Raw genomic sequence first — 23,259 nt, forward strand, 5'->3', positions numbered from 1 at the left:
CGAAACAGCAGAATTCAAAAGTTAAAAAAAAAACTTGATAGGTTTTTCGATTACCTAAACCAAGAGCTTCAACATCGAACATTAACTTCACATTAACGTATCTAAAAGTGTGAAAATTGTGTTAAAAATTGAGTGTAAAACAATTTTTTTTTTGTTATTACAGAGCTAATATTGATAAAATTACAGTATAATGTTACAGATATTTTTATTTTAAAAAGTCGTGATTTGACGGACTTTCAATTAACGGACAGCCCCTATTAGTCCGTTAAATCAAGGGTTTACTGTAATCCTTATAAGGAGTATTAGCAGTTAGTGCTTGTCCACAGTGTCAATGACTTTTATAATATTGCGAACAGAAAGATTTTTTATCCCTTTAAGTAAACAGTATTATCTACTACATGTTCATACCTGCTCATAACTACTTTATTCTACAAACGAAATCAAAGAAAAATATTCATATACTTATTTCACTACACGTTACAAAACTATATTCAAAATAAACTCAATTAAAATTTTGGAAGTCTCCTAGATTTATTGCAAAACTCATAATAATCCAATGGCAAATAAGTAATGTTTGCAAGATTAATTTACAGAGTTTTGTTAATAAGCATCGAGACATATTTTAGAACATTTGTAATCAAAAATTCATGCGAACAATGAAGTCTGAAAATTTTAAAGAAAATTGTATTGACTGCATGTTTTAGTGACACGAGAAAAGTTTATATACAAGGAAAATTTTAATGATATCATTATTGGAAAACACATTTCCAACTGTGTTGTTGTTTGACATAACTAATTGACATATCTAGATTAGTTTCACTTGATTAAAGACAGAAGGGATACTGTCGTACTAAATATTATTATATTTTCGAAATTTACTTAATGTCATGGGTGGAATATGAAGGCGATCATAATGATAGCTGTAACATTCTCTCAGGAAGAACGGATTTAATTTCATATAAATTTATAAGACTCGAGATAATTCTATCCGCATGTGTAAATATCGATCATGTCTGGTATTCTTTGGTACGTTTTTCATGAGGGATGAAAGAATTAGTTTTAGCAGAAGAAAAACTTTCCATCCCAATATAAGACCTGGTAACTCAAGCTCGTTTGAAAGACTCTCATAACACACTTTCCATCAGATCTATTTCCAACTTTGCAAAAACTAATGAACAATAACTAACCAATTCCATCCTGGGATATGCTTAATAAACACAAAATTTCAAAGATGCTGACTGATACATTACGCTTCATTATATCAAAAGAAAGAAAACGGTTTCGTTTATTTCAACAACATATAAAATAAGAAAATAATACACAATTATGTAAAATATAAAATAAGAAAATAATACACAATTAAAATGAAATGTTAATGCAATCATTAACATTTCATTTTAAATACGTGGGTGTCTGAAAAGTTTTAGGCCCAACAATGAAAAAAACGAATTTATAATTTCAAAATTTATTTTAATTTTCAACATAATCTCCCTTAAGGCTAATACATTTATTATAGCGTCGTTATCCTGTTCCTGTAGTGATTCTCAGTAAGATCTGCAAAATACCCCTCTACAGCTGCAACCTCTTGATTCGAAGAAAAATGCTGGCCAGCGAGGAAGGGTTTTAGTTTTGGGAAGAGACAGAAGTCAGAGGGAGATAAATCTGGGGGGAATAGGGTGGATGTTCCAACAATTCATAGTGCAGATCCCTTAATTTTCCCATTGCCAAAACACCTTTCTGGATAGGTGCATTGTCCTGATGAAAGATGATTTCTTTCTTCTGCAAACCGGGTTTTTTCTCACGAAGTTTTTCGTCTAGTCTGGTTAAAAGATCGGAATAATATTCCCCGATTACTGTTTTACCCTTTTCAAGATTATTAATAAACAAAATGCCTTTAGCATTCCAAAACACCGATGCCATGACCTTTCTTGCTGATGGAACCGACTTTGTCTTCTTTGGCGCTGAACAACCGGCTTCTGTCCACTGTTTTGATTGCTGTTTGGATTTTGGTGTGTAATGGTGAATCCAAATCTCATCCATAGTAATAAATCGACGCACAAAATCCGTTTTATTCTTGTTAAAACGCTTCAACCACTGTTTGGAGATTTTCAAGCGAGTGATTTTCAAGATTTTGATTTGCAGTGAGCAAGCGCGGCACGCATCTTGCGCAAAGCTTCTTCATTTGCAATTTTTCATGCAAAATATATCCTACACGTTCTTGAAATGCCTGCAGTCTCAGCAATTTCACGTCATTTGACCCGCCGGTCATCCAATACCATACTGTGCACTTGATCAGTGATTTCTGGTGTCAATTTCTGGTTACAACGTTTGAACGTCCTTCACGTAAGTCATCTTCAAGGCTGGTTCAGCCAGGTTTAAACTCGGCAGCCCATTTCTTAATTGTCGAAACGAAGGAGAAGAGTGCCCATAAACTTTTACGAACTTCGAATGAATTTCGTTTGGCGTCAAACCTTCTTTTACAAAGAATTTTATAACCGCACGATACTCAATTTTATCTATTTCAAGGGATACAAACAACACTTTGGCTTTCGATAGCTGTATAAAAAAACTACTTGATAGAATGATTTGCAATTTCATATGGATGCTTACAACAGATGTACCAACTTAGACCCCCCCCCCAAAAAAAGCCGATAGTGCTGCCATCTATGTTCGATGTCGAGAACTTTTCAGACCACCCACGTAAGTACAGTATATTGATTCAAATAAATATTAATATATGTATATGATAAATAGTTGTCACCATATAAGTTTATAATAGATTTCTAACGCACACTTGTGGAAACGTATATTTTGATTAATTATAACCGTAGAAACTTCAAGTTAAATCAAGTATTAGCAAGCTAATATCTAATTTAAGTCTAATTTTATTTTTACATTTTGTTAGACTACAAACGCGGATATAATGATGTGGATATACAAACATGGATATGCTTTATAAAATAAATGAGATCAGAGTAATTTTAAATTTTTTAAAACTCAGTACTGATCAAAATACCGTTATTATTTTCCTTAATGGGAAAATTTTGAAAACGTAGAGTAACACTCAGATATTGACGGCTAATATTAAAATTTGAAGTGTCGCTCTCGCGTTTTTCTGAACCAATTTTGAAAAGGTAGGATCTAAAGAAAATTAGTTGACCGACAAAACTGAATGTTGCTTTTAGAAATAGGAAATAAAATGCTGATGTGTTTTACAGTAAATGTTTCTCAGGCAATATAAAACCAAAAACTGACTCGCTACATTCATGTCTAGCTGTCAACCACTAAGCGATGTGTTTTCCAAGTAATTCAGTATGACTTGTGGGATTTTACTCTCCACCGCCTTTCGAAGGCAATCATCTTTTTTTTCTCGGGCCATACGTATCACTTTTGTAGGTCACCCGTAATATTAAACCAAGAGAAAATTAAGGCTGAGCATGCAAAGTGATAAAGAACGGAAACTTGCTGAGGACGTCATAACTTACGTTGTACGTTTCTTTCAAGCATATGATTTATTGAACCCGACTTGTTGAAAACGAAGGAAAAGCGGACATGTGCACTGTCGAATCCGTCAGTTTTCAAACTGTGGAATACACATATAACAGTCGTGTCAGAAACAAATTCTATCAAATTTAAAATACTTAATGCGACTTCTTTCCTAGTTGGCATTAGCTACAAACATCACGAAAATCGACATGTATTTTTTAATTTTTTTTTCTTAGAAAAACAGGGGGTTATTTCATAGAAATAACTAAACTCTTATATTAATTCATGTTTTTAGTTCTCAAGAACAATTTATTCTTCTGAAGTTTATGACCCTTATGTTATTAGAGTACTCTAGGGCTATGGGATCTTTCCATTTGTGACCTATATCCCCACTATAATCCGCTCGTTCCCCTTCAGCATATCCTATTCCTCCTAGGGGTTTAAATTTGGAAGAAGACTAGTTCAGAAGCCTTAAAGTAGCAGCCTTACCACTGGACTATCCATGAATGGAGACTAACACCAAACCTCAATAAGACCGAGGTGAGCTCTTTCCACCTAAATACCAAATTGGCAAATAGGAAACTTCAGGTCAACTTTAACAACAAAATGCTGCGATACTAGGATTTCCCTAAATATCTGGGTGTTATCTTGGATAGCACACTATCGTTCAAAAGACATCTGGAGAATATATCTTTAAAGATCAGAACCCGTTATAATATCGTAAAAAACTGTGTGGTTCTACATGGGGTTATTTTGTTACTACATTGCGATGCTCCGTTGGGCCTGGTTTGCTCTGCAGCAGAATGTTGTTCACCAGTATGGCTAAACAGTCCTCATATCAAGAAAATCTACACCCAAATAAATGCAGCGATGAGGACAATAACAGGCTGTGTCAAATCCAATCCCCTCTACTAGCTTCTAATCTTGAGCAACATTGGACAACCGAACTTGTGCAGACAAGACGTTCTCGTTAAAGAGTACAGACAAATAAATAGTAACCCCTGTTACCAATATATGACGACCTCCCACATTTAAGTATAAAGCGGCTTAAATCCCAACGGATTCCAATTACATTGGCTGAAGAACTTGTAAATAGCGATTGCAATATTAATTCGAAATGGCTACAAGCTTGGAAGGAAAAATCGCTACTGGACTTACACGAATATATAATTATCAACCAAAATCCCAAAGTGATTGAGCTTCCACGTCATCTATGGAAAAGTTTAAATAGGATACGCACAGGACATAGTATCTGTGCAGACAGCTTGCACACGTGGAGAAGATCACCTACACCTCAGTGTACCTGTGGGGCCACAAACCAAACTATCCAGCACACTGTGGAGAACTGCAACATAATAGCCTACCCTGGTAACCTGAGGGACTTTTTGAGGCAGATCCTTCAGGTCTTGAAGGGCTAGTTGAACACGCACGCATGCTATGAAAGAGATTTTCTTTCTTTATATAAATTATCTTCTTTCTTTCTTTGTAAACTATTTCTCAACTTCGTTGAGGTCAGTGTTCTGTTCTCGTCTTATTTCAAAAACCTTATATTGCGCGACCAAACAAAACTGCGATCGCATTATAAAAAGCCCCTATTTTATTCCCCCCCCCTTACTGTAAAAAGAAGGCAGATATATTTTTTTTCAATCAAAATATTTCGACAGCAAGATGGATGACCAGTAGCTTCGAATTCATCCGAACAAAAGTTATGAAACTTATATAAAATGTCTCTATTTTCCTATCACGCTACGATACTTGATTGAATATCTTCCTTTTACAGTTCCATCCAAACTTTCTTTTCCGTTAATTTCCCTTGAGTATGAAATGGAATAGAAAACCACCGCTACATATATAAAGTTGCAGATAAAACTCATCTTATCATATATCTTTTTATCTATCTATATATTTCTCCAATAGCTAAAAGCCAATTAAGAATTATGAAAAACTTGTAAATAATATCTCCATTTCTTAGGGTCGATCAGTTTTCAGTGTCTGCTTTCTTTTCTTCTGGTGAAGGTTCGATTCCATCTAGAAATGAACCAATATCATCTAGACAAATTAGTTCTTCGCTCTTCAGCAACATAATCCTAATAAAAACCAACACTGAAACTCACACAAGTAAGAGAATCCTTGTCTTTCTATTCTACCTTTCCCAAGAAATAAAATCACGAAATATCTTTGTCCTTCGCTTTGCTCTGTTTCCGTGTACTTTGGATTGCCAAAGCAAGCAACTAAATTCCAGTTAATTGAATTGCTAAATAATTCTGTTTCTATTTTTGTTTGCAGGTTTTTATTATTTTCTCTTCGTTGTTAACTAATAGCGAATCAAATATTTGAGAAGTCATGAATATTATCGAGTATGTGTTATAATAACGCTAGCAAACATCTATGAAATATATTTCCAATCAGGCTTTGTAAATCGATGATAGCCTCGTTATAAATCTACATGATTTTAAATTTACATTGTCAGCATATTATGTTCCTCTATATAATAAAATTTTACTATAAATACTTTTAACTAATATAAAGAATATATTTATCTTTTTGGCAGCTTGAGATAATAACATACTGAAGAGGTATATAATACTTAAAAAATAAATGCTAAATCACAAATTTTGTTTGAAGCACAATAACTACTGCAAATGTTGCAAGAAGCAAATGATGTTACAATAGGACAGGAAACATATTGTAATAATATTCAATGTCACAGGTTCGCGTGTTATTTATTGGAGCTGTTTCAGAATGATGCAGTACGCCATTTGAAGTTAATCTGGATTGGTGTAAATATGAGGTAGTATTTGACACAGACAATTTATTTCTTAAACAGATTGCTACATTTTTCTGTTAAAAACTATATAAATAATTCTCTGTACGCAAATTGTACTTTTTTCAGATTTACTTTTAGTTATATCATAAAACAAAAAAAGCAAACATATTTAATGATTTAAAAAAAACGTGCGTTATAGTGAGAGGGCGCTGTGGTATTATCTGAAATATAAGCTTATCTATGTCGGCTGCTAACACAGTATTCATTACATTGGACTTTATGTTATTATATAAATTCAAAGGTATATGTTTAAGTGACACCCCCATACAACAATAATAATAAAAGGGTTAGAAAATTAAGTATTTTCTTTAATAGTCAAGGTGCCTTTCAGACTTACAACATTCATTATTGACAAACTCATATGAAGATGCATTTTAAAACAATAACACGTCCCATATTTGCATGATTATTGATAAAATTTATTACTATGGCTTTCTTAAAAGCTATTTGGACTACGAAATGTTTATCAAGGACATAAATATATATAATTTGTTATATTCTGTTACGTTCAGGGAAAGATATATTCTTAATGAGCTGATCCCTTAGGTCGCCCAGCTATTCTTTTCAAGAGAGACCAGGTGGGTTATATGAGATTCTTAATGTGTGTTCTGAAAGGCGATATATGAAATGAAATTTCTATTTTCTATTTGAAATTATTTTTGTTCAGGAACTAAACAATAGAAGATTAAGTTGAAAGGGTTCTGAAATCCTGCATTGAGGTAATAACTAAACTCAGGATATTTTCGCATCTTCATTTATCTGGTATGTGCTACCAGATAACGGAAATTATAAGTATTTATCATTTCCAACAGGTGCTAATGGAAGAACTGAGACTTTAGTATATGTTAAAGGGAAGATTTATATGCAGTATATTAATAAGGTTTATTGCAAAGCTGATAAAGATGATACCAAAGCATATCCAATTTAATAAAAGTTTTTTGCTGCACACTGTTATAACTCACCTTACATAAATATAGTTTTTCCTTAAATAGTTTACTAATCACATGTGTGGTATTTAGGCTGCTAAGGTCTGCGTTACAATGATAAATGTCACCTTTCTATGCCTTACTAAAGATAGATTTATTCTTGGATGAAGAAAATTAATATTTGTTACATTAGCCGCAGCTGATGAGCAGCCTAAAAAATGCATGACAAATAATCACAATACTCTTCCTATATATAAATTTTTTTTCAATTAAACATGCAATCTAAACTGAATATAGTAATATAGGACTCTGTGTTGCTGTATTGAGGTTACTAGAACTGTTAACCGTCCTTGCGTCTACCGACTCGAGGTTCTAGTGATAATCAAAGGTTTTATCATTCTGTTCTGCTTTTGTTGTACCTGCGATCACCTCACCAATTTAATTTAGAGGCGAAAAGATAAATATTTCCATAGATGTCCTCGGTGTATATGTTATTATTGTACTTAGCAACGCTACATATACATCGTATATCCTAGTAACCTATCGTTATATTTTTTAAATTGAAAGCATTTTTGTTTGGTAAGGAATTCAGTTATGTTTTTTTTTGTATCCCGTATTTCAAACTAGGATAATTTTACGATTTAAAATGACAGGTACTTTCATCTAACAGCACTTAGACGATAATAATAAAACGAGAATTGGAAAAAAGTAGCTCTGATTTCACAGAAAAACGACATTCACAATTTATTGTGATGGAAGTAAACACAAAGACGCTGTGTACATACACAGGGTGTAGAAGTATTTTAATGCCAACAAGCTGTTTTACTTCCGTTGCAATTTGCATTGTATTCACTATGAATTTGATTGGAAGTTCCATTTTATCGTAGTCTATAGGAAGTCAACGAAATCACCACCAAAAAAAAAAAAATAATGAAGAGCCAAATTATTTTTGTCAATGTCTGAGCTTGTAAAACTTTGGATAGCTATAAAATAGAATGGATTCTGGCTTGAAAGAAAGAAGATGAAGAATTAGCTAAAGATAGCATATGTTCTCTTAGAGGGAACTACACAGAAAGAAAAAGATCTGTAATTGAGTCATAAGAAAATTGCTTATAGAATGCAACATCTGTCGTAAAATATTAAAGACTAACTGCTTGAAAATTTTCAAGTGTTAAAAAGGGTGTGCGTCTTTTCTTTAGCATTACATGAATCATGAGATATTTAAGATAATACTTTTCTTTTTGATTATTGGCATTGGCAGAGGAATTCGTATTGTAAAAGAAAAGATTTGGGAATCCATACTTAAAGTTGATAGTTCGTAGGTAGAAGGACCGGCTTTAGTTATTGTTATTTATAATGCTCTTATAGTTATTGCTGAAGAAGTTTTAAATTAGATTAAAGCTATGTCGGTTTCCATCCTCAGGAAACATGATGTATGAAAGTTTGACACGAATATGGAATTGTCGGCATTATGAAATAACTACGATTATTAAATAGTTTGCCTTCCGTTGCATTTGACACTAAGAGAATTTTTGTGATTAAATGTCAAGAAAGATATTTAAACTGTAAAGAAAAAATTGTAAAATTATTTGAACAAGGTTATAATAAAATATAACTAATGCAAATGACATATTGAAGTAATTTTAATAATATTAATATTTTGTACTAAACAAAATGTAAATAATTATTACACTGTTATTCCACAAATGGAGTAGGATGAACGCATTCTACTCGACAAATCCCACCCAATTTGTCGAGTAGTACTACAGGAAATCGGTGGGCAGTCCGTCCTCTAAATTCGATCATTTAAAGATGCGAATGAGAAGAATACAGCAGCCAGAGTTAATATGAAGTTATGTAGAAATGTTGATATTCTGTTCTATTATGAAAAATCTGATGGAAAATTATGAATTGAAGATGAGGAAGATGGTATTATATAGAAAGTGCATTGAATTGAATCACAAGAAAATTCATTAATAAGATCTGTAATTTCTCAACTAAGAATTTCCATTATCTCATGTTTCTAAACCTCACAGAAATTATTCTGTCATTATCATAGTTATTATATTTGTTACTGAGTGCGTTTTGTTTTTCTCAAATGTTATTTAAATATTACAAGTAATGTTGTTAATTGAAGACTTACATTTTTTAATAAAAATGTAAGATTTGGGAATCCATACTTAAAGTTGATAGTTCGTAGGTAGAAGGACCGGCTTTAGTTATTGTTATTTATAATGCTCTTATAGTTATTGCTGAAGAAGTTTTGAATTAGATTAAAGCTATGTCGGTTTCCATCCTCAGGAAACATGATGTATGATAGTTTGACACGAATATGGAATTGTCGGCATTATGAAATAACTACGATTAGTAAATAGTTTGCCTTACGTTGCATTTGACACTAAGAGAATTTTTGTGATTAAATATCAAGAAAGATATTTAAACTGTAAAGAAAAAATTGTAAAATTATTTGAACAAGGTTATAATAAAATATAACTAATGCAAATGACATATTGAAGTAATTTTAATAATATTAATATTTTGTACTAAACAAAAAGTAAATAATTATTGCACAGTTATTCCATAAATGGAGTAGGATGAACGCATTTAGTCCTACCCAATTTGTCGAGTAGTACTACAGGAAATCGGTGGGCAGTCCGTCCTTTAAATTCGATCATTTAAAGAAGCGAATGAAAAGAATACAGCAGCCAGATGTGATATGAAGTTATGTAGAAATGTTGATATTCTGTTCTGTTATGAAAAATCTGATGGAAAATTATGAATTGAAGATGAGGAAGATGGCATTATATAGAAAGTGCATTGAATTGAATCACAAGAAAATTCGTTAACAAGACAATTTGTAATTTCTCAGCAAAGAATTTCCATTATCTCATGTTTCTAAACCTCACAGAAATTATTCTGTCATTATCATAGTTATTATATTTGTTACTGAGTGCGTTTTGTTTTTCTCAAATGTTATTTAAATATTACAAGTAATGTTGTTAATTGAAGACTTACGTTTTTTTTTTAATAAAATTACATCATTATTAAACACGTTATCGCGTTTTGAAGCCTGAAAAATACTTCTAAGATATGTTTTTCATATCGTAGAAATCATTTGGAAACTAAGCATAACATTATCTACTTCATATATCGAATAAGCAGGTAGTGGTCTCGTACAGCGGGATCATGAAAATCGCCTAACATCCAAAGATAAACGTCTATACTCCGTTTATATTCGAATCCACAGATTGTTGGAAGATGGTACGCTCTGGCATCGGCAACTTAATTCACATTCACATATTATTTTGTCAGGCATCCGGGACAAAATTGAAATGGTTATCAATGAAACGTATAAAATACGGAGATTTTGTTTTTAATTTATGATCTCCGAAGTATAATATAAAATAGAGTGAAGTATTAATTCCAGTTGACGATATTCAAATACCACTGATTTCTTCACATATGAATTGAAACCTTTAAAGAGCACACTTTCCCAAGTGTGCTCTTTAAAGAAAAAATATTTTTTTTGTTTGAGAAAATATATTCTATAACTTCTATAGAAAAAATATAGATTTTGTCATCTCTATTGCTTGCTACAGAAAGTCTCTATGACATCATTTCCTCTTCTACTCCTCTATTCTGTTTTTCCTATATAATCTAATTCCTACTTTACAAATAACGCGTAATGTGTTTTTGTGACTTGCTGTCGCTCGAGTGACACTTGTAACATATTCATCGAATTAATAAACGCAATAACACGTCGGTCCTCCCCTTATGCTTCTTTTCATGTTATTCATCTAAAATGGGAAACCAGTTTTTCTTTTTTTCTAGCTGTTATTTTTTAAGTAACGAGAAAAGATGTTCCACAACTTCAAATCCGATCTTATTGATAGCCATTGAAGCGATACTGATCTTATCGATAGCCTTTGTGGGCAGCCTTGCGTTTCATGTTGACAAAAAAAACAATAGTTATTCCTCCGTCACGAGTCACGAACATGATCATGCACGAGCATGCTAATTCATTGTATCTCTTTCCTGATGTATTCGCATAACTTGAAAGAATCTGTGGTCATCAATGAACTCAAAGCATGCACTTTGAACTCAAAGTGCATGCTTTGAGTTCAAAGAAAATAATTTGGGCTTTTCGTCATCCAAATAAATCAATAAATAATAAAACAAACGAAATAAAAAAAGTAAAAAAATAATACTTTTATGATAACATATAGAAAAGTAAAGGAACAAGTCGTTCCCCTTTCATAAATAGGAAAGAAAATAAAAAGAGCCTACCTTTCTATTTCGTAGTCCGCAAGAACAACAGCTGCAAAGAACAGAACGCATAGAACAACTATTCTGGCCATTTTAGTAAGCAGATAAGATTGCCTGAAAATATAAATTATATTTATTTCATTTTCCTGAAGTACTTTATATATATATTCGGTTATAAAATCACGAGGCAAGTAACTGGATTCAAAATAATTTAATTCACATTAACTTTTACATTCATTAATAATATAAATGAATACAAAATTTAATGTGAATAATATGAGTTCAGTAAATAATCATATTCACAAATATAAAAAAGAATCAGTTGAGATGAAGTGCATTTGAAAGGGCATACATTAAATGTAAATTGCATAAATTAGAAAAATGAGAAATTCAGCAGTACATCATTTAATAGGTGATGGGTGTTCTGGTGTTGAATGCGACTACTCAAGTGATCGACAGGGGTGTGCTAGTGGTTTTTCCCTTCAGTCGTTTCGGAACCTAGGTGACTTTGTAGGCATTGCTCACAAAGTGTTCCAGGTGAGATTTTTTTACAGGGTAATTCACCATTGCTTCTCCCCCCACCCCATCCCCATTTTATCTGGTCTCGGGACCGGCACATAGCTGGGACGGTACGGACAGTTACTATTTGGGTGAAAATAATCAGATGTGGAAGTCGATTTTAATAACCCTATCTTTTGATTAATGTTACATGGAAAAACATTCCATCATCGTATGACGGGCTAGCACACATTCAGTTGAAAACAATGATAAAGGTTTTCGCATCTTAGAATTCGAATCCAACTCTGTCCAACTAATGGGCTTCGACGAGAATGACTGAACTACAGATGCACCTAATTAAAAAAAATACTAACATTAAAGGAGACTCTATGATATGATCACAAGAATGTCTATTTCCCTTGCAACAGAGTAAGGGATGTAAATAAAGTTTATTATTTATTTATTCGTATGGGATTTCCTCCTCTGTTCCTTCACCATCCGTTAGGACTGGTTGAGCCCTTCTAGTGAGGGATTAAGTATGTATTTTATGACTGTAGATCCGTTTGTGTGTTCATGAGCCGGTTTGCCTGTTCTGGGGGACGAAAAACTCCGGTTTCCGGGTGGAAAAACCCTCTACCCTCCCATATCAGAACCGTCTAACTCATCTTTAGTCGAAAGAGACCAGATGAAGGTTCCTCACGTCATGGACGAGAATGAATCAAACCCAGGTTTTTTTGACCAAAGGGTCAGAAAAAAGGGTCTTCATCTTTACCGACTGAGCTACAAAGACTCTAATGTAAGGAAAACGATGTTTATGTTAGTAGGAACAAATAGATTATCTACAACTGGGATTATTTAAAAGATTATGGGAGAATTGTTTGTCACTTATGTTTACTTGCTAAGTCCAGAAATAAAAAAGTAAAATTTTACTAACATAATGCAAAGGTTTGAGAGCCAGAAATCCATGGGTACGGTACATGCAACTAATTGGATTTTTAATTTAAATTGACCTCATAAATGGATACCTTTATGAGGTCATGTTGTTAGAAACTGCGATTGGTTTTCCGGCGATAGTATCTACCTATACGCTGTTGAAACCATCGCAATCAGTGGCCCCATGAACTCCTTAATGTTTTAAACAAACTTAGAAGATGAGAGGAAGGGATTGTTTATCAGGGAAGATTTGAACAATAGAAATCGATGATACATTGAAGTCCTATTTCGGGGAAAAGGAATTTATTTGAGAGAGAGTTGAGCATGAGTGTTGTACACTTGAAGTAAAAAATATGTTACTGTAGTGAGGGAAAGAAAGGATAATATTATGGGCTATTTAATTAAAGAGATAAGGAAAAGTAAAATAATACTGATGGGGGGATTTCAATACGGAAGATGTTAAGAGAACGAATGAAAAAATGACGCAACTGGTCATAAATTTTTATAGCAACTTCAAGTGGCTATTTAAGACAAAATAACCTACTAGACAGGATAGGATATGGGGATTTAATAATAACATGCGGGAATTATTGCTTGACCATATAAATTACTTGGAAATCCTGATAGTGATTATATGAATGTTCAGAGGCGTCAACAGCTAACGCTGGTCTCGTGGAATAAGAACCTCTGAAGAGGAAACAAAAACAAAAAATATTACACTTGGGCCCTTAAAAATCGAGAGCTCGGAGAGAACACTGAAAGGATAATAAAGAAAATTCGCCACCTGGGCGTTACAAACATCAAAGGCATGGACTTTGAATATCACCCAGCTCGATTGTTCCCAGGTTTCCAAAAAGTGGACACGGGGTTTTTCCCTCAATTCTGGTTGTTCATACAGTCCACAATGATGGCACTAACCTTGTTTCAATGTGCTTTGTTCGTGAAGCTGCATTAACTAAACAATTGCAATGCTGTTGGTGCACTCCGCGAATTTCGTCGTCTGAACAAATGTCGACGAGGTCCATTATGGCCATGTGCTCTTCGGCGAATGATTAGTCGTTTTGAAGACAATCAAACCAGTCAGTTCACAACAAGTGAATGAAGTTACTACTGCTGTTGTGGAGCAGGCTATGAATTACAGCGTTGCTGTATCATGATGCATGGATGTGGCTTACTCAACTGTCTGGAAAATTCGACGGAAGTTTTGGCATTTCTATCCATTCAAGATAACTCTGACACAGGACTTGTACCCACAAGACTGAAAGTCAAGTGACACCTGCTTTAACATTCCTTACTGGAGTGGAATTGGAGGTTGCTTGGTTATGAATGATTTTGTTGAGATATGAAGCTCACTTTCACCTGAACGGATCTATGAATACCCACAATTGCCGGGTATGGGCTACGCAAACCCGCATGCAATCCAACAAATTCCTCTGCAGTCATCCAAAGTTACTGTCTGATGCGGGTTTACAGCTTCATTTATCACTGGACCAAGCTTCCTTGAGGACATTCGCAGGCGGGTAACAATTTTGATAAACAATTTTGTTGTGCCACAGCCACAACAGCGTCTATGCATGGATGAAGTCTTCATGCATTATGACCATACATTGATCGATTAGTACAGGAGGTTCTTCGAGAACATTTTACGGAAGCGAGAGTGATCAGCCATGCATTTCACACTGCCATGGTCGCCTCGTTCATCTGATCTGACCCCCTGTACTTCAGGCTCTGGGGATTTCTCAAAGACAACTTTTATCGGGATCATCCTGATAATTTGCCAGCGCTGAAAGACAGAGCTATGAAAGAAGTAAAATTTGAATTACTCCTACTGTGAATGCAAAGATTAATCCAAACGGTTTTATAGATATGAAAAAAGGGAAATTATAACATGAACCAGTTTTTAGTTTAGTTACGTCATCCAGAACAAATTCGAATGATTCTGCTGCAGATGTAGAAACATATGGCGAATATTTTGCAAGTTTATAATGCAAATACAAGTCAGTAGAGAAATATGTCTTGAAGAAAAAGATTTATATAATCTTATTATCTAATTTCAAATCTTAAGGGCAGAGTTTCTCTCTTTGCTGATAACATAAAGTTACGTAGAGTAGTCAGACTTTGGAGTTGATTAAAAAGTTTCATTTGCAGGAGAAGGAATTAATGATGCCGTATATACAGCGCTGTATTCGGTTTTACGTCTCAACATAAAACTGACTTTGAACATAGTCTAGTTTTAATCACGTGTATATCCTGATATAAAGTTAAATTGTACTATATAGACCTGAGTCTCCTGGTGAAAGGCCGTAATATATTAATAATAACAACAACAGCAGCAGCAGCAACAACAACAACAACAACAACAACAACAATAATAATGCTACGATAAAGAGCCAAGAGGCTGTTGGCCTCTTGACTCTTTATCGTAATAATAATAATATATAGGTACACCGGTCTGGCAATTCGTTAGTAGGGGTCTATGTAAGTTCGGTTCACTTAAACCTTGGTATTCCAGGTCTACTTACTCACTGATGAGACTTCAATAAAGATCGAAACCGGTCTGGGTAGTGACCTCTCCTCATAATGTAAAACAGTACTACATCTCGTAGGGGCTGCGTTTTATATTATGAGAAAATAGTAAGGATAGTGATGGAACTTGCTCCACCTTTGCTCCGAGTTGTCCTAGTGTTGTACTACTAGGGCAACTCGTAAGTCAATTGCATGTATGCAATTGACTTACGCTTGGACTCGCCGATAGTTCTTCGGCATGAAACTCTTAGATTTCGATCTCCGAGTTTCGTATCCGGCTTTAAAATAATGGAGGATTTATTATCTCCTTAACTTAATAATAATAATGGCCAATTTCTTCAAGATACTGAGGACAAAATTGACGTGAACAAGACATGGCAATGGCTACAACACGGACATATTAAAAAAGAAACAGAAGGATTTATTCTAGCAGCTCAAGAACAGGCATTACAAACTAATGCAATCAAAGCAAAATTTTTGAACATCAATAATAGCAGCAAATGCAGATTATGCGACCAGAAAAATGAGACTGTAGAACATCTAATCAGTGCGTGTAGCAAGATAGCTCCAATTGACTATAAATACTGCCATGATGAAGTGGCCAAAATAGTTCATTGGCATGTGTGAAAAAAACATGACTTTCCTACTTCTGATAACTGGTGGCAGCATAAAATAGAGACAGTATTGGAAAACGAAACAGCAAATATTCTCTGGGACTTTAGAATACAAACTGATCGGCATTTGGAACACAATAGGCCTGACATCACAATTATCGAACATCGACAGGTTTGGATTATTGATATCGCAGTACCCAGTGATAACAACATTAACAACAAAGAATTGGAAAATATTACTAAATATCGAGATCTGGCAATCGAAGTTGGCCGGCTGTGGCTTGAACACACCAAATTTGTTCCAATTCGGATCCAAATGTGTTCAAAGTCCGTTTTATGTTGAGAGGTATAACCGAATGGAGTACTGTATAATGGCATCATTAATCCCAATAGTTATCGGTGCACTTGGTGTAACTTCAAAGAAGCTAGCCATCTATTTAACGAAATGATCCCATATGACCTATAAAAAACAGCATTACTTTGAGCAGTCCATATTTTACGACGCTACCTGACGGACTATTCTTAGATTCTTGGGTGGAATATGAATTGTTCTGTATCACCAGTCAAACTGTTGTTTAAATGATGTCTTGCTTTGACTGTGTATCAATTATGTGAATAAAATAATAATAATAATAATAATAATAATAATAATAATAATAATAATAATAATAATAATAATAATAATAATAATAATAATAATAATAATAATAATTTAAATGGATTTGAAACATATATTACTATTTAGGAATCAGATGGATAAAATGATCACAGAGCTATTATCAGAAAAACATTGATTGCGACAGAGTGAGTAAAAACTTATATAAGCTGATTTTTCTATGACATCTACTTTGAGAAAGATATTCATCCTTTTTAATTTTTTTAGGGTGAAATGGTATTATGTTCTAAACAATGCGTCTCAGTCAAAGGAATTTTACAAACTTAGAGTTCGGGACGATGACTCTCTTTTCAAACAGAATATTATCTTACCACTATCGAGCGCTCTTGCATAGACGTTGTTCTGCTGCCACATTTTCTCCTTTCTTAGTTCGGATATGAGCTTTGCGGTTCTTTCAGATAAATCAGAAAGCAGACGATAGTAAAGATAAGCCGAAAAGTGGAAGCGGATGGGAAAAATCTGAGAATAAACACTTTTAAGGAAGCAAAGATGTCTCAAAAATAATATTTTTGTTTCGGTCTTTTGTCATATTTCATATCAGTGGAATCGAAGACGTCGAACTGAAAATAAGGATATTACTTTCTATATTTTAGCATGCCATATTTCTTAGCTACGTGAATTATATGGTGGGGACATTTGCTGATCGTTTTAATAATATGCTAACGTTCAGTGGAGTAGGCAAAGAGAGTATTCAGTCTTGCATATTGCTATATTTATATATTTATAGAGTGTTATTTTATTCTTTATTGAGAGCTACATCTCCTTTTATATTTTAATTATTAATAATAAACACGATAAAACGAACTATTTTATTTATTGAAACTTTTGTATTTAAACGTTGGTGTTTTCAGGTGAGAGATGAATTTAAATCGCCAGCTATTTCTCTCAAACTAAAATTGAGTGATTAAAATATATTGATGATTATAATACTCCACAAGGAAAATGCAGTCTACCAAAATTCATTTCTTCTAAAGATATATTAAAAGAAAATAAAAAAGTTAATTCAAACATGTCAAAACCGTACAGACAGTGATTACCAACGTGTATTAAAAGAAATTATCTAACGTTTAGTACATTTTCGTTTGCTCTTTATAAACCTGACAAACAGGTCCAGTGTAACAGCCAACTAAATTGATCATCATCACTCTTACGTCCTTAGATAAATAACGCAGATGTTTCTGTATCAGTTATCTCGTTTTCTTTAAGATGGGAACAGCGATAAAAATCAATTTGCTTTTCACAATCTCTTCTGTTTGTTTGTCTGTTTTTGATATATTTTTCCGTTATTTTCTTCAACACGCAACAGCTTTTATTGCTCGATTAAGACTTCTTCAATTGGATAGTAAACGAACTTCTTAAATGATAGATAAATATAAAGTTTAAGAAAACTTCGTTGCTTTATTTGCGAGTTTTCAGTGCAAATTAGCAAAAAAAGTTAACTGATTTGTGTTCTGTTTACGAAACTCTTATATAAAACGTTAACTCCAATAAGGTGCAGATAGAAGACCAAATATCATAACTCCGTTGAATCAGAAACAATCTACACTATATTTTACAAAAAAACGCTTAATGTTATGTTATGAAAGACTTGTTCACTTTGTACGTTACTTCCATAGAGGATATAACGAACAAAATACAAATATATGAATGCAGTATTAGCTTTATAGATACGTTTTTGTACACTAGATAGATCCAATAAACTCTTAAGCAGATATATTTCTTCAGCGACAATTACATTGATATCATCTCTGCAAAGAGGCCATCAGTGTAGTCCTCTGGCATTCCAAAAAATCCTCCTGATCCGTGGAATTCCTCCTTAGTAGGAAGAGGAATTGCGCGGATAAGTTATCTCTCTGAATTTACAATGCATTGTAATTTCGGATGGATATCTTGTGTAATGGAAGAGTACATATTCTGACAGTACAGAACACAGAATTGCATTATTCCTGTTGTGAAATGTCCTGGAGGATAAAAAATAAAGTACTGCAATATACTAGTAGGGGTGGGTGTTTTTCGTGCTCAAAAATTTGAATGTCTAAGGGTTTTTTTGCTCCATACAATTACGATAGCGTAAGCGATGTTATGAACTGCATGAAAAAGATGGATTTATGAAACATTCAAATTACAAATGTTTTTGTAGATATTTATCAGAATTTCTTTGGAATGCAAAGAATAAGTTGCTTACTTGATCCAGAGAAAGAGAGAGTGAGAGAGAGCGAACTCCGATAATTTTATGAGTTTATCGATAATGTGTCCTCCATACAGAATTTGTAAAATTTCTGGCAATCAAAATTCCTTTGTAAAAATATTATAACCTACCACCCATGCGATTTAAAGATCATATTTTAAAAAAATATGCACTAAAACTTGAAGACTAACTCAAGAGCTAGTTTACGTATGCTGTCGGCAGAGATATATGGACACGATGTACGTCTATCAATCATCCAACATTCAGATCATTGACTGTATTGGACGTAACATCATCCTGTGAATGTAAAACACTAGCGACCTCTCATTTCTGAATTCTGAAACTTGATGTAAACAGAATGAGATATGAGTCTAGTATTTTCAATATGGTAAAGTATATTTTATCGCAATACAAAAAAAACATCATTTCTTTATAAATTATAAAATTGAAATTATATTGTTATAATAGTTAATAGTTATAATATATAACTATAGAAGTATAACTCAAGAAGCACATGACGATCTTCTACGTCGTTTTACTACGTACTACGTCGTCCATTAAGCACTGTCGAACAAAAGACCAACCAGTATTCTAGAAAATATCATTTTATCACCTGATGGACAGCTTCTTATTATTTATGAATAAACAATAAAAAGTTTTAACTTCAAGGTTGGATTTTTGTCTCAGGCTATCATTGAAGTAATCTTTGTCAGAAGCAACAAACAATATAAAAACAGGAAAGACGCACAGCAGCCACATGTACATCATACCTAAAAGTAAATGGAAGTATTTAATGCTTTCTACATTGTGGATACTTTACGTGGTATAAAAATGCAACCATCACAGGACTTTGCTGTCTCCATGGGCATTCCTTTTTACTCAGCATGTGATAAATTACACACACGCGCACGCACTCACAAAGGTATTTCATATCCAAATAAGCAACCTTTGAAAAGAACGTTGTTTTTCTCTCCTCTTTTATTTTTCCGGTAAGCACATGTAATGATGTTATTATTAGACCTACATCGCTTTCTACTCATTACAGCAACGTCAAATTCAGAGCTTTAACACCATCTCTTGTTCACTCAATCAATCTCTACTTCCGGTGATACTTCCTGTTATCAAAAATAAGAATATTATTTACATCTGATGCCGACTTCTAGGTAAGCTGCTCAGATTTCTATCTTTTGCTACTTCAATTTAAAAAAAACAACTTTTTTTCTTCTTCTTGATAATATGCAATTAATTCTGCACATATCAACTGATCATACAAAGAGTCCGTGAGAAAAACCAATATGTTACACACCGTATTAAAGGCGAGTGGATGCAAGTTTTCTCTCGTACTTAATGCTATATGAAAGCAAGTAATCTCATTTTCACCACACGTAAAGGCTAAACATATTTAGATTCATACATAGTACAAATTATGATTATAAGAGGAACGGTTAGGTACACGTCATCGAAACGTATATCTGATATGCGAAATACTTGATATTTAATAATTATTATATTAGTCCATAAATTTTAGTTCCTAGTTCAATAATCTGTTTCGAACATTCAGTGGAATGTTTACGACAGTTGTTGAATATTCATAACTTTCCTACATATTATACTATCCATATATTCAAATGACAAGAAGGATGGATTCGATTGATTATATCACCATATGTCGATGACACATATTGTAGACTAAAGGAGGCTTGTACTGCAATATGTCATGGAAGTTCTAGAAGGGTAAGTAGTAATAATAGTAGGTGTCAAACAATATTCTGGAACATTAGGGAGAATACATAGCTTCGATTTGCAAAACTATTGAAAGAAATGACACAAAGCCAATATTGTTCTGATGAACTTCATGGGCATAAGGAGATCAGTTAGGCTAAATCATTTGCTTAAAGACATTGACTTTCTAATAATTGGTGTTTATTTGTCAAATAAAATTGAGAATAAACTTACTGCCTTTCTAAAAGTCGTGCTATACTCTTCCAATATCATGCAAAGGATGAATCTGTATAACGGATTTCAAAACCATTAGAACTATGTAAACATTGTAACAACAATAGTATATATATCAACGGGTAAAAATGTTTATTCCTATTAATTACTGAGCTGCAATTTTAAAAGTAAAAATAATTTCAACGGCTTGTGTAGTACTGTGGAAGTGGCGTTTGCATCAATAACGCTAGGCCACACGAAGAAAGTGGTTCCCAGATCGAATCCGGTCACCAAGTAGAGGAACCTTTTCTAATCATTTCCTAGACTGGTTCCCGAGTTAGTCGATCTCGGGAAAGAGCAAGTTGGCTCCAAGAAACTCGTTTTTTTTGTCAATTTTCTACGGTCGAGTTCTATGGTCAAAAACCATCAGGGGAGGGACCCTGAGATGGTGGCAATTGTCTGCCTCTCTTCACCGGACATCGTACGTTGTTTACTGATATATAATGTCAATTTGGCTCTTTATATTTGAGCTGTGCATTAAGCTATCTGGTGGCTCCTCAGGATTAATATTCAGTACTTAATAGAATTATTCCTCATCAGAATGTAGTAGTGGCAATTATCATTGTTTGTCAAAAGAAATTATAACAGTTCGAAAAAATAGTTAAGTCATGATTATAATAAGTCCATAGATTGGCAGTTCGATTATACGTAATTAACCATATAAATGCATTTATTTCAGAGGACACAAACAGACAAAAGCGCCTTGCATGCTCTGATATAATACTGTCACCGAATGAATTAGCGAACAGAACTCAGTAAACTAGAAAATGCAGGCATTTAAATTGCATTCAAATGGTAGGATGAATCATTATTACCAAACTAAGTAATAGTGTTGTGCCAATAAGTGACAGAGAGAGAGAGAGAGAGAGAGAGAGAGAGAGAGAGAGAGAGAGAGAGAGAGAGAGAGAGAGAGAGAGAGAGAGAGAGAGGAGGATTTTGGTTGTGCAATGGCTTGTTTTCGGATCGTTTGCTAATCTCCGAGGCACTGATTTAATTTCCTGCATTTGAAATGAAGGATATTAATTCACCGCATTATTTGCTATCATCTTTCTTTTAACGAGACAACGAAGATCAAATTATAACAACAAATACTTAATTAGTTCCTGTTAACTAGACTTGCTAAATGCATCTGTTCAGTTGATGAAAGTGCATTCTGATTATATTTTTAAAGCTGACATTGCGCATTAATATCGTCATACTTTTGGCGTGTTTCTGTCATTTTCATTGATAAATAAATACGTATAAAGTTCATAGCTTAGTTCATAGTTCTTAGTTCATAGATGACTGAAATTTTGGAAAGTTTCTACAAGTTGTTAGCAAACAAATTTTCTTTGTTAACGTCTGTGGAACTAATTAAGTCAGAAGTGCTGTAAATATAAAGAGAGCTGTAAGCTCTCTTTATATTTACAGCACTTTCAATACTGAGATAGAGCGGTTATATATTTATTATTTGTTTTGGTTTTGATTTAGAATAATTATAGATAATTGTGTTTAAGATAATAAACACAATTATCTATAATTAGATCACCATTCACATTCCCACTGATCGTAGAATAATATTAAATACATCATTGTTAACGGATCACCTTCTATGACCTACGAGTGTGTTTTATCCTTAGCTATTTTGCATTGTAAAATTAAGATACGGGATGCTTAATCAACTTAGAAAATCAGTTTATATTCAACTTGTTTACAAATGTAATAAGAAAATTTAATTTAGTGTATGTACCTTACAAGGTGCCAGAATAATATCGAAACAAAGTATTAAACTGGATTATCACAAACAACAACTTGAAATTGGAAGAAGTAAGAAGGGATGTACAGTATCATAGATACCCTAGTTTAAATTAACATGATATTACTTGAAGCAAGAATATTTGTACGTAATCTGTAAATCCAAAGAGATTAGCATCAAAATCCTTTACACTTCGAATGCATTGCAATGTACAGGAATATAAAGAGCACAGTTTAGATTTTCAAAATGAAATTGTAACCGCGTGATAATATTAACTAAATCATTCTACAGCACTAATTTAATTAAATTGATAGAGTGCTGTGATTCAAATTCTTCGGGAGCTTGCAGCGATTTAATTAAAGCACTACGTGTTAGCAGAAATATTTATCAAGTGCAAAATTCAGTAGTAGTAGACTTATATAAAAGCGCTTCTGGGTACATGCATCTCTTTGAGATAAAAGAAGAGGGATAAACATTTGGGAATTAGCGGTCAAAATGGCTTCTGAGTTTAGAAATACTACAAAGATTAGGTTAAAAGGAACATCAGAACAATGAACTCGTTCAGGATTTCATTGTTCTGATTGTTGTG

At 33.4% G+C, this 23,259-nt stretch overlaps 1 protein-coding gene across 2 annotated transcripts in view; it reads right to left on the bottom strand.

The window, feature by feature from the left end:
- Nucleotides 1-23,259, bottom strand: part of LOC150092777 (uncharacterized) — a 67,111-nt gene that overhangs the window by 11,357 nt on the left and 32,495 nt on the right. For both annotated transcript variants that reach the window (XM_090414732.1, XM_090414731.1), the window contains exon 2: nucleotides 11,527-11,619. In XM_090414732.1, the coding sequence (XP_090270858.1) occupies nucleotides 11,527-11,597 (71 nt within the window). In that variant the 5' untranslated portion in view covers nucleotides 11,598-11,619. The remainder of the gene's footprint in view (nucleotides 1-11,526; nucleotides 11,620-23,259) is intronic.

The sequence above is a fragment of the Typopeltis vanoorti genome, chromosome 25, assembly GCF_054136105.1.
Source record: "Typopeltis vanoorti isolate ZY-2024b chromosome 25, IOZ_Tvanoo_1.0, whole genome shotgun sequence".
Taxonomy (NCBI): Eukaryota; Metazoa; Arthropoda; class Arachnida; order Uropygi; family Thelyphonidae; genus Typopeltis; species Typopeltis vanoorti.